General features: G+C 34.1%; 1 protein-coding gene across 7 annotated transcripts in view; it reads right to left on the reverse strand.

Annotated features, from left to right (window-relative positions):
* Nucleotides 1–769: 769 nt before the first annotated feature.
* Nucleotides 770–18,582, reverse strand: part of trol (terribly reduced optic lobes) — a 439,681-nt gene continuing 421,868 nt past the window's right edge. For all 7 annotated transcript variants that reach the window (XM_088226479.1, XM_088226478.1, XM_088226477.1 and 4 more), the window contains 20 exons: nucleotides 17,958–18,138; nucleotides 17,294–17,508; nucleotides 15,291–15,485; nucleotides 14,962–15,113; nucleotides 14,742–14,874; nucleotides 13,395–13,642; nucleotides 11,873–12,080; nucleotides 11,431–11,625; nucleotides 10,809–10,950; nucleotides 9,765–9,900; nucleotides 9,231–9,400; nucleotides 8,660–8,892; nucleotides 8,353–8,489; nucleotides 7,921–8,028; nucleotides 7,427–7,576; nucleotides 6,523–6,766; nucleotides 5,811–6,008; nucleotides 4,093–4,305; nucleotides 3,161–3,299; nucleotides 770–1,904 (listed from right to left, as the gene is read on the reverse strand). In XM_088226479.1, the coding sequence (XP_088082605.1) occupies nucleotides 1,901–1,904; nucleotides 3,161–3,299; nucleotides 4,093–4,305; nucleotides 5,811–6,008; nucleotides 6,523–6,766; nucleotides 7,427–7,576; nucleotides 7,921–8,028; nucleotides 8,353–8,489; nucleotides 8,660–8,892; nucleotides 9,231–9,400; nucleotides 9,765–9,900; nucleotides 10,809–10,950; nucleotides 11,431–11,625; nucleotides 11,873–12,080; nucleotides 13,395–13,642; nucleotides 14,742–14,874; nucleotides 14,962–15,113; nucleotides 15,291–15,485; nucleotides 17,294–17,508; nucleotides 17,958–18,138 (3,401 nt within the window). In that variant the 3' untranslated portion in view covers nucleotides 770–1,900. The remainder of the gene's footprint in view (nucleotides 1,905–3,160; nucleotides 3,300–4,092; nucleotides 4,306–5,810; nucleotides 6,009–6,522; nucleotides 6,767–7,426; nucleotides 7,577–7,920; nucleotides 8,029–8,352; nucleotides 8,490–8,659; nucleotides 8,893–9,230; nucleotides 9,401–9,764; nucleotides 9,901–10,808; nucleotides 10,951–11,430; nucleotides 11,626–11,872; nucleotides 12,081–13,394; nucleotides 13,643–14,741; nucleotides 14,875–14,961; nucleotides 15,114–15,290; nucleotides 15,486–17,293; nucleotides 17,509–17,957; nucleotides 18,139–18,582) is intronic.

Here is an 18,582-nt window from a genome sequence, read left to right on the forward strand (position 1 = left end):
AAAATAAATATTTAAAACTTTGTCTTGAAAAATATTATTTAAAAACATTTTAATAAAAACAAACAACTTTGAACGACGTCACTATTTCATATAATTCAACCAATGATAAGAGAGTTGTGGAAGATTTCCGGTTTACTTATCGTCTTACAGAAGTGACTGAGAAGAAGCGGAAGAGAACTTGAGACGTCACACTCCGACTAATTAGACATAAACAACTTTAAAAAATCATAAAAATGAAGAAAAAAAACATTTTGGCTTAGTTCAATAATCTATAACAAAAAAAAACATTAAAAAACCACTGAACTTCATCATTCTGGTGGTATATCACTTTGTTTTAAGTATCCTATAAAGGGTTAATAAGCTGCATATAATGACAGCGATATGGTACAAATCAAATGGGCGTGATTGCAAATAACACTAGTAAAAACAAACTTTCGTAAAATGTTTTTTTCTTCTGTCCTCAAGTTGTGATCCAACATATTGAGATTAAAACTTATAGTGTACATATGGTTCAGTATTTTATACATGATTTCATGTTAAATTTGTACTCAGACTCGGTCAAAGGGTCAAAGCGTTTGCCTACCATGCAAGAGGTCTCGGGGTCAATTCCTGGCATGGTAGACATTAAATATTAATTTAAAGGGTGTTTTTACACTAGAATATTTCTTAGTCCCTGGACTACCTAAAGCGTAAGACTAATCATCTTATGCACCATTAGGTGCTGAAAGGGAATGATGTTGACATTTTTTGTAATGTTAATTAAAAAGCATTTTTTTATGAATAATGATTATTTATTGTCAGAAGTAATTGATGTTGTTGGTCACACAATAATTATTCATTGCTAGAGTAACAATTTGTTAAACTTGATTACATAAACATTGAACATTCAGCATTGATATAACGATTTAATGAATATTTATTAATTAATGTTTATAAGTATTGTGCTTTAAATAAATAAACAAAATAGTTTTTCACGTTTCTTAATTAATTAATAAAAAATACACCTTGAAAAGCGAATAGCAAAAAATAAATGAATCATCGGATTTCATATGAATGTTTATAAAAATGAAGTCATGTAAATGTTATTTATAAGATAAAATACGCAAAACAATAAATGCATTTTAAATGTATATAATTTTCAAAAATACTTAACTTAAAGGCAGTAATAAAATATACGAACATAATATATTACTTTCAACAGAATAAGTTTCTGCTTACTCCTCGGCCTTACACTGGTATCTTATAAAAAACTTATGCTAAAAAATCACATGGTTACTTTAATTGTTGTATGAGTACTTCGGATAGAATGGATAAAATAAGATATGTTGACAATTTGTGAGAAGTAATTTTTTTTTAAAATAAAGCTATCATGAACATAGGCAACAATTTTGAAAAACATATCATCCCAAATATTGGTAAAGGGACAGTACTTTAAATACTATAAAATCAAGTCTATTCGATATGTAACATTTTCTTTAGAATTTACTTTATTATACTACACGCATCTAGTGCGCTGCACACATACATTGGAAGCAGTTCACGGAGTAATAATTAGTCGGTCAATGCGGGAGAACGATGTGACCTTTCTTTTTTCTCAAGTTTCTTTCTCTTTAAATTGTGAACAACTAAAATACCAATGAAGTAGATTCACACAAATGTTTCAATTAATCGAGTACATGAGATAAAATATTTGTAAAATAATCCAGTTTTAAATGAGGTCACATATAAGTAATATTGCAACACTGCTTAGTATTAGTATTAAATCTATCGTGGCATGGCACACATTACACAGCAACATCTCATTTACAGTATTTATTCGTCAAGCACAACTGTAAATCAGATTCTCTTGAGTAAAAACTCTTATCATCTAACTCCTTTTCTCTCAGGTCGGTTTCAGTGTTTATCTGGAATTAGTAAAAATACATGTATATATGTTTCAGTTCTAAGAGGCATAAACTATGGGTTTAATTTTGTAACAATCTACCTAAGTACTACGAGGCATTAGCCATACATAGGTAACTAAATAACTTTATGGTATTGATAGGGTTTGTATAGGTAAATTATTTCCAGGCCATTTTACTTCTGTCTTGGCAAATAAATTGCCTTAATGGTTCTATAGTTGAAAAAAATTCAGAAGTCATTAGTTGTGCTGTGTTACGAAGCTTTTAGTACCATGATCAAAATCAATAGTAAATATTTATAAAAACAGTCCTATCAAATTTACATCAGGAAGCATGTATAAAGCAGTTTTGATTCAAAAATTTTACATACTAATGTATTCTGATGTAATGGTTAATTAATTACTCACATTTCATTATAAGTTATATGTATACTTGAGCTTCGGGTACTTAGTAAATAAACAAAACAACTGGACCACAAAAACAAAATATTAACGAAATGTAAAAATCACAGGATGGTGCGGAATTTCTCCGGGGATTAAAATGGTGGGGATGGGGGATGTATACAGGGGGGGGGGATTCCACCGCATCAAACTGTTCCCAGAATATTAGCGACCCGAGAGACAAGCTGCTGCATTCCAAGGAATAAGTCATACCATTATTATCATATTAAATCAAATTTATAGAAAATATATGTAAAGCACAGGCTAGAAGGTCCAATTACAGATAGCGTGAGAAAAATCACATTTAATATTGCGGTCATCACCAGGAATTGAACCCGGAACCCGGAACCCCTATGCGCGAGGCATGCATAGGCCCTTACATAATGAAAAACCATTTTTTTAGGACAAATCACACATCCAATATTCAACTATTGTGATATAGATTTATATACTTTATTTGTTACAATTCTGAAGGTTTTCCTTTCAATTGTCAAGCAAAGACATATTTTTTTGTGCAGAAATAAAAAAATGAAGCTAGTGAAATCTGTTGATAATTTTAAAACATTTTTTTTGATTTATTATCACCACACATATAACAAAAAGAAAAAACCTTTACAGCCGCCATGTTTTGGAACAAAATATACATGATTGGAAAATATGATTATTTAAAATAAAAACACATATTTCCAGCTATTTTTTCTTAATGCTAATTAAAAAAACTTTCAGATAACTTTGGTTTTGTTTTTGTGATTTATGTGTATATTAAAAATACATTTAAACAGTACTTGAGATTTTCACAGATGTAGAATAATAACTTACGTTGAACACGAGTTTGCATTTCGAGATGCAATAGCTAAGGCTCCAAAGTTCACAGCACGAGAATCCTGGAACTCGATCTGATGTATACACCCAGTGAAGCCGATAAGTCCTGAATTGGTCATGTTACTTGGGATACCACCTAAAAAAAAAACAGTTCAATAAAAACAATATTGTAATAATAATAAAAGTTTAATAATCATCTTTTGAGGCGATAAAAATTCTATTAAACGGTTAATAATAATGTGAAAGAATTTTGTAATTACGTATTTTTCGATACAGGATTGCCTATTAAAAGACAAATTAATATAAAAAAGGTAAAAGAAATGCATGTAGTGAAAGACGGAAAAACAAAAAATAATGTAGAGGCTAATAGAAATAATATTTTAAAAAATAAAAAATATGCCTATCAGATCTTGACTATCCGTGCATATGGAGATTTGGTCGTGTGGAATTAGTGGATGTCGAAAGAATGAATGGAAACGTAAGATGAAAAAGAAAAAACCTAGGAAGACCTAGAAACATGATCAGATAAAAACCTTAAATCTGATCATGTCAAAGGAATTACATAATTGAAGGATGTGTAGATGATGTATGCATAAACCTCCTCTGAATGGTGCCACTTGGATTAAAACTTCACCACTAACCCCACTTCGTACCCATTATGAGACGGCAACCCAGCTATAACCCTAACAGCGATCCCTTTGTCTAGAGTTCATACAAAGCAACCATATTAATCACACTATTGGAATGCTTTAATGACAAATTACAATATTGGGTGATACTGGTTACTGAAAGGAAATAATAACTAGCTTCACTTATTATATTTCACAAGCTTTAGTACCTTTACATCCTTGAATTTAAGGATCCTCGACTGTTTCACATACTTATTAGAATATTATCAAAATATGATAATTATATTTTTTTGTACTCACCAACATAAATGTTGGAATCGGCGTTGAGGTTCTGTGTGAGTCCAGGAGCCTTGCCATGATCTTCAGTACCATCTACCTCGAGTGTAGCCTCAGAAGCAGTTCTCTTGACTACTACTTGATGACGTTGGTTGTCAGACACTTGAATTCTCGTGTTTTGAATGGTTCCAACACCACCGCCCAGTTCCCATTGTAATTCAACAAAGCCTCCAGTCACTGAAAATAACAAAAGCATGCAAATAAATTGTTGTAAAAGCTTTTTAATATATTATTAGTGTGAAAACGGAATTCATATCTCTAACATCATGACATTACTACAACCAGTGCAGATCTGTCCCTTTAAATTAATTCTCCTGTTCCCAAATCTACAAAGAAGGGCGCTGTTAGCAGGTTAGCCTTTTAAGAGCGAAAAATCTTAGCGGAACAGTACCAATATTAATTTGCAAGTTAATATATTTTATATTTTATGCCGCAACTTTAGACTAATCTGATTTTGATTCTGCATGATATCTTTTAACAAAACTCATCCTTATTTACAATATTTTTTATTTCTCAAATGTATTCCATAATCTGTTGTAGGGCGAGTACTTTCACTCACCCTACAAACCTAGGTTTTTAAAGAACTAAACTATTAAGCACTTTTACATCCTAAGGTCTAACTAGTTCCAGAATGTTGTTGTCCAGAACGTTGTATTCTTTTGTAATATAAAGTGTTGCACAGGATGTGTATGGGCATTTCGCTATCCTCACTCCAGAACCTATGTCTAGAATTTTCAGAAAAGCTGAATCTTTTCGTTTTAATTTTACCAATGCAGACTGATTTGTTTTTTAAAAATTAAATTCCATTAAAAAAATTACTAACCAAATCTTACATCTAAAGTCTTGCTACTTAGTTAATTCTATTTGCAGTGCCCTGTAAAGGTTTAAGTGCTGACCTTTAGTTGATTTCCACCGAGTGCAATCATTTTGAAAGTTAATTTTTACAAGTAATCTTTCGGTAGTTCATTGCCCTTAGTTCATTGCCCTTAGGTAAAAGGAAATAAGAGCTTAGTTTTATTATTTACTCTATGTGTTGCATTGTTAATTTAAATCCCCTGTTGTAATAATATAAAAAAAAATTATATATCATCGGCCTAACTTGTAAAACTCATGAATCCCAAAATGATCAAAAATGTTTGTAAATTTTAAAACTTGTACATCAGTGTAATGTTTAATTTTAAAAAAATCAAATGAAAAAACTCGTAAATCCTATCCATAGTAAAATATTTTTTTGTAAACCTCGTAAATACCGTCGCGAGGATAATTTTCTTGCTGGGGTCTGTCATTGAGCTTTGTGTCCAGTTTTGATGATTATTGCTTTCATTTCAAGATTACGGTGGCTTGCATTATTTAGCGAGAATTATAGTAAAGTAATTGATTTATACGAACGTAATATTGTTTTAAAGGTAGGTAAGTATTTATTTAATAGATTTTTCAATGGCATGAGAAGTTGAATTGTATTGCAATTTGAAATCGGCAAAGTTTATGAGTACCTATATTATTGTGATTTCTTATGTAATCTCTTATTTCAGTGCGTTCAAATTATTTTTAGATTTCAAAGGACATAAAATTAGAGACATTTAAAAAAAACAATTTTAACTCTCACCTGAAAACAAATCAGTTTGGTATTTACAATTTTTACAAGTTAGACCAACAATATGCATATTATGTGTGTTTCTTACCACTTAACATTATAAAGTCACCATCTTTGAAGTTGGCGCCTTGTTCACTTTGCAAGACAAGAAGACCATCGGGAGCAGAAGTTGTGAAGGCCAGAGCGATGTATTCAGTTACACGTGTGTCTTCATGGGGCAGAAGTGACGCCGGTAATTCCACATAACCCTCTCCAGTCAGCGCAAGATCTTCCCTGATCTCCACTCCTAAGATGAATAAAAGCGAATGTAAATGAGACAATAATCAATATACTTTTAGTAACAAGAAGTGAATGGTATGCAATATAATTTCTGGTTTATACTCTACTCTCTACTTAGAGGTAAATTTTAATCAGTATTTTAAACAAGCACCTCGAAGCGTACACAAGAGTCAGCTAACTTATAATGGCGTCAACTCCTTCTCAATAGGTCAGAGTAAGTACCGGGCGCCCGGCAAGAAACACGAATGGAACTTAACTTCTGGATAAGCTTCGTACATTACAAATACAGTTGTTATATTATTATTAATATTTAAAGCATTAACTTTGTGGTCAAACATTTTAATAAATGTTACCAAATATTTGTATATAACCAGTGGGTTTTACATGTTGGTTTGCATGTTGGTTTAATTGGTGCCCTGACGAAGAGACGGGTACGTCTCGAAACCGGTAGACATAGAAAACTCGGTAATTGGTTGTTTACAAATATTTAATAACATTTACTAAGTTGTTATATTACTTACTTTGCCTGCATTGGAAGCCACCAGTTCCGAGTGGACAGTCACACTTGTAAAGCGATCCCTGCCTAGTTGGGCGACAAGTGCCTCCGTTTTCACAGGGAAGGAGTTCGCATGGAGAGGTCTGGGGCGGGGTAGGGGAGGATACTTCGCAGTAAGTGCCGCGGAAGCCAGCTCGGCACATGCACCGTGTGTCTCCTGGCTGAGCGCAGTAGCCTCCATTCTGACACCAGCGACATACACCTTCAGCCTGAAATATTTTACAATATGTTAGGCGGATGCTAGTTTTGAATATATTGATTCCATGAATTATACAAGTGTATATATTAAATCACACGGAAAAAGTACTTGGATACTAATGAGGGTGGAGGGAATAAAGTAGTATAATTTATAAAGTTGGTTAAATTTTATTTTAACACCTGAGGATGGATACTTGGTGAGAATAAGAAAAATGATTATTTTTAAAAAATAAGTGTGTTTTTTTCTTGTGTTTCTATTGGGTTTGTAATTTTCTAACGGATATTTTAATCAGTGTCTTTTTCAAAGTACAGTGGAAAGGTATGATTGTATTTAATGTATGGACTAGTAAAGTAAACCGAGTTATTGCCATGAGTTTCCCCCATTGGACATGAATATCTTTACTAACAAGCTAATAAACTAACATACCCCAACACTGTCGCAATTGGAAATTTAGACTGATGGCGATCGACAAATATAACCTCAGACCCGACCCTGGAACAGGTCCGGGGAGAAGTAGGGGTTTTAAATGATTATATAATTTATAATACAAATGGCAGACTTGAACTGAACTCATGTCATGAACTTATTATCGTTATCAAAGATTTTTAAATATTAATAAACTAAATATCAATCAATATTCATAGCTTCGAGGTTCTTAATTAAGACTTACCTCAGTTGGATATGGAGTACTTGCTTCAGGAATATCTCCTCTATGTGGTCTATACTGCTCGTTGTTGGTTTCATTGGCTCCGCATTCACGAATGTTAGCTGACTTAATTGGAGAACTTAAAATGTCTAGTACCACATCAGATATTTTTACCTATGACAAGCAAAATCACAGCAATTTTTAATAACGTACGTGTGTAAATAATAAAATGAATTTACTGTAAAAAAATGTGTTAGTAACTTATGTTTGTTTATGGATATAAATATGAATTTGAAAAAAAAAAACACGATGAATTATACAATTATTAATAACCCGGCAGTAAACATTAATTTCGATGTAGTACTGACTTGTTTTCTCGATAACATTTAGCGCTCAAAGCAACTTTTGAGGAGTAAATAGTATGTATTTCTCAAATAGATAATTTGTGCCGGTGAATATAATTGATTTGTACAAAGCTTGAATTAGGGATATTTGTATAAATAAAAATCAATAATTACATCAGAAATGCAGCCGTTGAATCCAGTCTCAACACCAGTTCCTTTGTTGATAGTTAAGGAATCTGAATCATAGCCTCCGACGTACAGTGGGGTCATCAAGTTTAGAACCTGTTCAAAATGGGAAAGATTATTGAAAATTAAAATAAGTATGAGTGCCGATTCATGAGGCATGTATATGGAAACAATTTTGTATATATTAGTAATACGGTTGTGTATATAGTTTTCTGTGCAATTGAATAATTAAATATTTTTATTTTATTACAAAATATTGCACCATCTAATACCAGACAATAATTATCCAACACAAAATAAAATACATTGTGATTTCAGAGATTTGATATGGTGATTTACATAAATTTCTGTGCCTTAAGTTACGGGGGAAGAAATCACAAAAATCTAGTGAAATAACATGATTAATATAATAAAATATACCCTTTTCCCTCGTACGCTTCCAGTGACAGCCTCATGACCTTCAATTTCAAGTTTCCCGTGATTCATCACTCTTGAAACATTCACATTAACCCATTCATTGCCCCTCAGAGGTTTATGGCTCTTAAGGATAACAGGTCCTGAAATGTTAAATACGCTGTAGCAAATATCAACATCAGAATGCCCCCAAGAAATAACCTCAAAATTGAAATATGTATTTGTGTAAATAAAAATACATTATTTTCAATTATTTTTGGTATCCAACTACAGTGAAGATTGTTAATTATTGTTGGTCGTTTAATCAACTCACCTGAGCCAGAATCAAATCGGAATTCAAGATGGCCATTTTTGAGAGTCAAAGAAGTGAAGTCTCCATGCCCGTGTCTGGATTCAGCGCAGTATAGAATGATCCCATCTTTTACAGGTTCATTTGGTTTAACTTTCAGAGACATTTTGAGGTGGAACGAAGTCTTGGGCGTATCAAAAGCGAGATATGAAGTTCCTCCAAAAGCCGGATACGCTATTTCAATACGAGATTCGCACCTATAATGAAAACACACACATTAATAACACAATCATTTTTCTTAAGCGAATGGATGACTCATTTTATTCTAAGATATTTGCTAGTAAAAATAATATACGTGTAAAAATAAGATAAATAAAAGGTCTACAGAGTGATGCATAGTAAAAAAACTCGATGTTATCATTTGACATTAGCAACTTATGCAATTTCTGCAATTTGAGTTGAAGATTCTTGTTCTATATCTTTCTTCATTGTTGAAATTTGTTTAGAAATAATTTTAATAAAATTTAAAATGGCAAGCAGGTATGGGATTATAGCTACAGGGTTATCTAAATAATTTAGGTAATTTTTAAAGTACCTTTCTCCCGCATATTCAATGGGACAAATGCAAGTGTAGCCATCTTCAAGATCTTTGCACTGTCCTTGTCCACATAGACCCGGGCGACATGTCTCTCCTGTCCTGTTACAGTCTGGACCAGAGTAACCATCCGGACACAGGCAAGAATATCCACGGTCAGTCAGTGCTTCCTGCAATTAAAAATACAAAAATAATCATATGTTAAAATATTTGTCAAACAAATAGTTAGTTTACATTATTTAATGTTTTTCTTACAACAGGATTATTGACCTTGTATTTATTTTAAAGCTAAATTATATAGGCATATTCGAAAATTGCAAGGTGGTCTGATGACATAAGACGCGTGGCAGGAAGTGCTTGGACGCGGTTCTATCAGGATAGGTTATATGTGGAAATCTGAGAGGGGGGGTCTATATTCACCATTGGACACAAGAGGACTGATGATGATGTCGATGTCGGGAATCGAACCCAAACCTCTGAATGGAAGGCAAATAGGGCGCTAACTATTAGATAGCTAACATAATTAGTGCTTACCTGGCAGACAGCATTGTTTTGACATGGGGTTGCTGAGCACGAATCACAATTTTCAGCATTATTATTTTCCAGAGCTTCTCTCATCAAAGCTACTTCAGTACTTTCAAGAACAAGTTTTCCAACGCAACCTACAAATCTATCAAAGAAAAGAAAAAATAAATAAATTTTAATTATGTTTACACAAGCAAATTATTTAGAATTACAAAAAATTTAGAACATCCTTCTCTTATCATAAGTCAATAATTAATCAACTCTCAATGATAACATATAACAACATATAATAATTCAGTCTTAATTATTAACTTATTTTTTTAATAACTCATTCGCCGTTTTACAACTTAAGTTCATAAAAACACTTAATCTATAAGTGAAATACATTTCATAATATTTAATTTACAACGATTGTTAGTAATCGCAACATATCGTGTATAACAATTGGAAAATTCACTTAGTTTTTTCTGAGTAAATATCCGATCTCCGGACAGCCTTCATACTGTTCCTAGCCACACTCCCAGCTCTGTAAGAAAGCTGGCATTTTCCTTTACATATACTCCATGTTACTTGAAACTCTCGACCATTTCGATGACTTGGTTTGTCAGTCAGGAGATTTTACGGATCAAAGCACAAAATGTTACATAGTACACGGGTTTTTGCAATATTGATTTTTAAAGCCATGCATGGGGAATATCTAATGAGTGTGTCAGCAGTGACTTAAAGATCATTGACTGAATCGTCAATTATAAATTACCATCAGTATAATATAGGTCGCAATGCATACAACTGGGCAGGTTTTGAATCAAAAATTGAACTACTTAAGTGTCGTAAATAAAATAAATTCTTGTTTGATATTCCTGATTTTAGATAGTATTTGAATGGACGTTTAAAAGCAGAGCAAATAATTCTAAGTGTTTAAAATTTTCAATTGTGAATTTTATGACACAATATTTTCTAAGTCAGTTTTCTGGCAATTTTTCGGATCTGTGTAATATGCTCGTTAGTTCTGATGACTACTGCACTATGGATGAATACAAATATCAAAATTACCCAGTTCTCGGTTGGAAATCTTCAGGAAGTTGGTTGTAATCTGGTACTCCTCCAATGTAAAGAGGCTCCGATAGATCGAGTCCTTGATGTTTGCTGGTAGAGGACCCAGAGAAGGGTCCCTGGCCATCCACATACATGTAACCTAAGAGGATGCGGTGATATAGTACTCAGTAACAACGATATATCCATCAAATTTAGAAGAGATAGGAAAGAAATAGTACATCAATCTTATTATTCTCTTATCCATAGGGCACTGTGTTATTACCAATCCCAATGTATCTCGGTCATTTATTACATGAAGGCAAGATGATCAGCTTAACCCTGCAAGTGCTAGTCTAGTGACTGAAATATTGTAACGAGTTTAAAAAAAAACGACGTGTAGACCTTGCTAGAACTGAGTCCAACACCTCAGGCATGTTAGGCAAACGTGCCAACCGGTAGAACATGACTCCATAATCTCCACTCGATTTTTTTTTTCAGGATTTCTACCATTGAAGCCATCGAAACAAAAACACTTGTCCACTACGGAAGGTTCTATTTCACACACAGAACTATATTCTTCATTCTGTCGGAACACAGTTAATATTATTATGCTATGTGGGATGTGCAGTATTTGACTTACCGTCCTTGCGATTTCTGGTAATCTTTATTTTATGCCATGTGTCAAGAGACAATGGTTTATCACCGCGAATGACAACTGCTGATCCGAGACCCAAGATGTAGCGAAACTCAGGAATACCGTTGACTAGAGAGAGTGAAACCATATCTCCATTGGGACCGGCCTTCTCAGAGTTGTACAAAATGACGCCATTGTAATCTAAAAAAAAATGTGTATGTTTATTTAAACAGCATCTACAAATTACGAGTAATTGAAAAAATGACAAGAAAGCATATATTTATAAAAGAGATATAATTATGGATTTATATTTATTTGGATATTTTCAATAAATAAAATTCATTAAAAAAGCAAATTTTTTTGCATGATCTTCTGTCAAGTAAACATTTCACAAATTTGACTTAGTCAGATAATAAATAAAACAAACAGATGAAATAATGTTTTTTACCTTGAGGTTTTACAACAATTTCTATATCAAAGTGGAAGTAAGTGTCCTTGAGTTTATTGAGAGCGATAAATCCATCACCAGAGAATCGTGGTACAACATGTGTAACAGTTAGGATGACTCTACTTTCCATCTTTGTATTCTTGTTGCTAACTCTGCAGATGTATGGACCAGCATCATTCTCAGTAACAGATGCTAAGTGAAGTGTAGGCTGTGAAACAATGTAAGAAAAAACATAATTAATCTAAATTGAAATATATACAAAGTTTCCTTTAAATGGAGTTACTATAAATAATATACGCTATGCTGATTACACAGTCATTATAGCTGACAATATAACAGTAATGACTTGGTGGTCAAGTGAATGAATGAAAGATCAGTTAATTACTCGATTTGTAGATAGAAGTATAATTGATATATAATGTAATTCTTAAATGCTATCCGAGTAATGGCAGAAGTGAGAGAGAATGCCTGACGTCATGAACTCGCTGATATCTTATGTTTCCCCCCTCTGTATGGTATCCCCCCCTTCCATGCATTGGCACCAACAGTGGAAGTTCCTGAATATTTTTACATTACTATTACAATAACAAACCTACAAAAACTGTTAAACGATGTTAACATAGATGGAGAGGAAATTGGGCTTATGATTAATGCAAAAAGACAACATGAATAACCTTTGGGAGATTGAATCATTCTGGATTGTCCCGGCAACTAAATGACCATAATATTGAGAGAGTTGATACATTTAAATACCTTGGCAGTATAATGACCAAATTGCTCAACGCAGGTATGCAGATTAAATGCAGAATTGAAACAGCACGCGATGTCTCCAACAAGATGAGGTCATTCTTTTACGAGATATTAATTTGAAACTGCATAAAAAAATTATCAAGTTCAAATTCAAGATCAAGAATGTATGGTTGGTTCTTTTATATGGTTCGGAAACATGAACCTTGAATGCGAACATCATAAGCTGGTTATAGGCATTTGAAATTTGGTTCACCGCAGGTGCTTCAGATATCATGGACTGGGATGGTGACGAGAGGTCTTACGAAGAGCCAATACCGATAGAGAACTCTTGTTGAATGTGAAGTTTCAGAAATTCTTATATCTGGGGCATCTTTTATTGCGTGGAGAGAAATACCATCTTCTCCAAACTATCTTAACGGGCAATATAGATGATCACCGAGGAGCTGGCAGGAGGCAAACATCCTGGCAGTGCAACATAAGAGATTGGAACGGAATAGTACAAAATAGAAGAACTGTTCCGGATAATGCAAGTCAGAGAAACACAAATAAATATTTTAAAAAATATTCCACACAAAAATGAAGTGTTTAAAAATCAGTAGAATTCAAATCAAATTCAGTAGATCGATAGATGTCACTCGAAATCGGTAGATCTAATGAAAAATGTATGGAGTTGGCAATGCTGGTTGTAATTAAACGCTATAATTCTCTTAGCCTGTCGTGAAAAACAAATTTAAAATATCATAAATTACATAGTAAAGATGATTTAACTTACAGATCTGGCTTGTACACTTCGAGGTAGGCTGGCGTGTGGCCGGTCCCATTGGAAGGTGACCGGTGGAGGTAGGTCTGTGATGCAGGGCATAGATACGGGGCTGCCAAGGCGAGCTGAGTACACTTCGGGTGGGTTCTGTTGCCAATCTTGCTCCCTGTTAGGATAGCGAGGCTCTCCTTGGGGAGGGCGCTGCTCTCCAATGGAAGACCGCGGAGGTAAAGCGGCAGGGTTGTAATTTGCTACGATTTCTGTAAATAAACCTTATGAAATATTTTGGTGATGCATTTAATGTTAATTTAAGCAAAGATTGATTGATTTTAGGCCTCTTAGGAAATATTTTAGCATGTCTTGCAGCTACAGACTTCATGGATGGTTGGGATTTACTTATGTTATTTGTATTCGCAAGTCTATGTATGTAATCTAAAAAAAAAAAATCTAGATATTTTGAAAAAATACAAACATTGCAAAAACACTTCCTGCTCTTGCAACTTTCTTAGGTTGCTATGCCATATCGTCACCCTAACTTGTAAAACTCATAAATCCACAAATTATGAAAAATTATATTTTGTCATTTTTTGTTGGGACTTCAAATAATTTATATGTGTGTAAAACTTTAATGTTCGTGCAGTGTTGCATCATTAAAAAAATATATATTAAAAAACTTTGCTACTGAAGTAAAAACGGTTTACTCTCCCCTACAAAAAGTGTGGGGTTCGTAGTCCGCGATCGATGACACACATGTCCTAAATCATTTCACCTGAAATATAGTGCGACGACTGATGAAGCAAGTCATAATTTTATATTGAATATAAGACTAACACTATTGCACAAAATGACGAGATCAATGCCCTAAAGTACGTTAACATTGTTCCTACTAGGGAGACACGTAGAACAAAGAAACGCGGTCTACAAAGAGACCACAGGGCGTGGCAACGCCCAGTCAGACAGCCCTAGTCAGCCCAGCCAGCCCGAAGACTCAGCTCAAGCAGTAACTCAGTTCCAGCATGTACCTTAAGGGCAGCCGGTTCAACTTCTTGCCGTATTGCCGTAACACTCGCGTGACATAATTCATTATTTATTTGCCATGTAATAAATACGCATTTAACAGCAACGTCATGTCTTCTGTCAATCTCAAACTGGAGTAGGAGCTCCACCAGCCCTCAACAATCAAATTCTACAAAAGTAAGTTTGGGATTTTCAAGTTATACGAGTTAGGATGACAATAATCACACTTCTAGCTGACGTTTTGACCAGCGTCTGCCATCTGGGTTGATTTCATATTTGTGTGCGAATGTTAAACGATTTGTTAGGAATCCCTAATCTCAATAGGGAAGTGCAAATAATCACCTTGCATAACAAACAGTGTGAACTCATCAGCAGAAGCTCTGTCACCATTTCTGTCGATACCTTCACACCTGTACGTTCCTGAATCTTGGGGACCAAGATTGTTAAAAACAAGAGTCGATCCACCAGAATAGGCCTAAAATAATTATTTAAAAAAATATTAACAAATCAAAAATCAAATGCTTCGAAAAAATCTATGAATAGATTGATTAAATTACTTTACCTCGGTCTCGAGATATTGTCTTGTGTTGGATTTACTCCAGACAATATTTTGGTTGGTGCTGGTACCTATGCAATCAATTCTTAGCGAATCTCCAATTCTTGCGCTGACATTTTTGCTATTTGCTGAGATGTAAACCTTCGAAGACACTGGCCCTACAAGAAATAAGATGCGTGAATAAATATATTGCTCAACCCAACACAGGACTTGTAGTCTCATGGAGTTTGGGATATGTGACTTAACTTATATACTATGTACAATGTTAATAATAGAAATGAATTGATAATAAAGAATTTATCAGTAGTCTCATTTAAACAATATTTTTATTTTACCAGAAATATCACCGCGAACTGGTTCAGAATCAATATCGTTGTCTTGGACCGTTATTAGAACCTTTTCTTCTTGAATACCAGCTTCATTTCTCGCAACACAAGCATAAGTTCCCTCATCAGCTTCTTCAATAGAAGACAATGTAAGAGTGGCAACGCCCACATTTTCAGGACCAATGGGCCTCTCCTCTGGAAGAACTAAGATAAAATAAAGTGTAAAAATTATAAAAGTAAACAAACATAGGCAAAAAACATAATTAGTATTTGTTCCATGCCTTCCTACTCTTCTGCTAACTCTTTTTTTGATAATGATGCTTTTAAGCTACTTGATATTGAAACATTAATTTGGTGTTTAGCAAAAGATTTTATTGTTCTGCAATGTATTGATAACACTCCATTTAACCTCTATTAACAACTAAGTTAAAAAGAAAGGAAGTTTAATTCACACCTTGTCCAATAATTTGTTCCCAACATAATAATTCTTGTGAACAAATACTGTATTTAACCTTTTGAAGACTTTCAATTCTTGGTAACAAAAGTCTACGATGTATGCAAGAAAAGCGATTTGCTTATGAATGTTGATAAATCGAAAGTGATGGTTTTTGAAAGGGATGAAAATATAACTAAATGTGAGATCAGCGTGAACGGAGATACTCTGAATCAGGTAGAAGAATTTGTGTAGCTGGGAAGTATGTTTACTAGGGACGGAAAGGCCGATAAAGATATTGAAAGGAGGGTGAGTGCCGGGAACAGGGTGAACAGTGCACTAAAATCTACTTTGGCAAACAAATGTTTATCGCAGGAGGCTAAACTAGCAGTTCACAACGGAGTTCTAGTTCCAACTCTAATGTATGGGAGCGAAGTATGGAATTGGAAAAATAATGATGAAAGTAGGTTGAATGCTGTCGAAATGCGATCCCTCAGGCGAATGTGTGGTAAAACGATGTATGATAGGTGCACAAATGTCGAGATCCGTGGAGTGTGTAAGGCTGAGACATGCGTTATTGACAGAATCAAGAAAGGAGTGCTGCGATGGTTTGGACATGTATAGCGAATGGACAGCGAAAGAACGGCTAAAAGGATCTACGATGCAAATGTTGATGGATGCAGAAAACGAGGAAGACCGAGAAAGACATGGCACGATCAAGTCTATCAAATACTTGAAGATGGACATGTCAAAAGTAGGAATAATCGGCGTGCGTGCATAAGAAGATGTATGAATGTAGAGGAAGCGAGGTCTGTATGCCAAGATAGAGTGTTATGGCGTTCTATCCTCTCTGCCTTACCCCTACGGGGCAATGGCGTGATGGTTAGTTTGTTTATAATACCCACAGGTGAGTTGATATCCTAATTTGAACATTATTTTTTAAATTTAGTTAGCGAGCACTGACGCGATCTTTCTAGTAATAGCTTCTCCGAATTCACAAAACACATCATCCCTCGGTTCAAATCATTCTTTTAATTCGCATAAAATAAAACTTTTTTCTGTATTCCCTAATTCTTCACCCCTTCAATAAAATAAAATTAACAAAAGTAGGAATAATCGGCGTGCGTGCATAAGAAGATGTATGAATGTAGAGGAAGCGAGGTCTGTATGCCAAGATAGAGTGTTTTGGCGTTCTATCCTCTCTGCCTACCTCTACAGAGAAACGGCGTGATGGTTTGTTGTTGTTGTTGTAGAGAGTTTATCAAGATTTCAACCCGTTTACTTCATAAAAGTAAACAATTGAATTTATAGAAGAAATACGGACGTTAAAATATGGGTAGAATGGTGAAAGATCACTTAAACTAGTCATACGTTCTGTGAATACCTATACTTAAGTGTGTCAATATTTCTTATCCCTTTGTCAGATATGTCAAAGATCAAACTAATGTGACTTCAATTGCACAACAAATAATAAATTATTGTGTTTTCTGCTTCCATAAGCAATATTTTTTCAGTAACAAATAAATGAGCTATTGAAAAAAAAAGCTTAAATTAATTTGTAATTTGGTACAAAACTTACCCATAACCCAGTGTACAGTTGGTTCAGGATAACCAGATGCTCGGCATTCAACTACAACATCTTTTCCTGGCATTACACTGATGAAGGATTCAGGGTAGATGGACAATACGGGTGGAGAGTGAATCTTAATTGTGGCATTAGCAGAGCCTTCACCAGCAATATTAGATCCTGTGCAAGTGTACACTCCTTCCTCATTAACACTAACTGATGAGAAACTGAAATTAAATTAATATTCTTTCAATGTACTGTTAACATAGAGCAAGGCTAATATTTACAAGTATTATCGACAAAACGAGAAAATGCAGTGTTTTTTTAATAAAAACAATTTGTAAATTTATATTCAAGTTATTTTGACACCACTACAATTTTTTTATGATTTAAATTGCTGAAATTTCTGCATAAATTTTCGATTTTTATATTACTTATAACTTAAAACTCTTGGTTATTCTATGCAATCTGTGGGATTTTTCTATTATGATCAGACGGGCATTTATGATTGGCAAACTAATTTGTGGATGATGACTACATCATCATTCCCTCATATGAATATGTTTGGCCCTAGATATTGAACTCTTTTTATGTTGAATAATTTATCAAAGATAATATTTTGGATAGTACTAAACATTATCATTGTACTTAAGGAAAAAAAATATGCAAATATTACCTCAAGATGCCATCTGGAAGGAGATGGGTGTTGGAAGACAATGTGCGTCCAGATGGACGTGACCAGGTCAGGACTGGTTCAGGAGCACCACGTTGTATACGGCACTGCAGACGCACTGAGCTGCCAAGGCGAACAGCTTGGACACCCTCGGGCCACACCACAACTGATGGAACCTCCCGCCCTAGCAAAATTGTATATTTATTATTTCCTATGATTTAGTCAAATATTTCAATTTTAAGGATCATTTACAATTAGTTATAAATAACCGTGTTATAAATAACCATGTTATAAAATAGGAAACAAGTTGTGGCGGAGAGGGGTTCGAGCCTTAGGGTCTTCTGATACCAAGTCTGTGACACTGTCGCGAGATCACAGCCAGATTTATCACATATTTAGTGTAATATCTATGTTGAAAGATGGCAAAATATGACGCGTCTTTATTATAAATATTGAAGGAGAGCAATTTTACTTTTTTTCTATATGGGACAAGGTTTATATTTCGAAAATAGGATTTTTCTGCTATTATATTACTTTTATTTTAGCTAAAGTGTTGGGATCAGAAAGGATATTCTAAAGCGGGCCATTCAGGAACTTCTCAGAAAAGAAACAGAAAAGTTAGCATTTT

The sequence above is a fragment of the Micrasema longulum genome, unplaced genomic scaffold (genome assembly GCF_059751315.1).
Source record: "Micrasema longulum isolate JH-2025_06_02 unplaced genomic scaffold, ASM5975131v1 h1tg000435l, whole genome shotgun sequence".
Lineage (NCBI taxonomy): Eukaryota > Metazoa > Arthropoda > Insecta > Trichoptera > Brachycentridae > Micrasema > Micrasema longulum.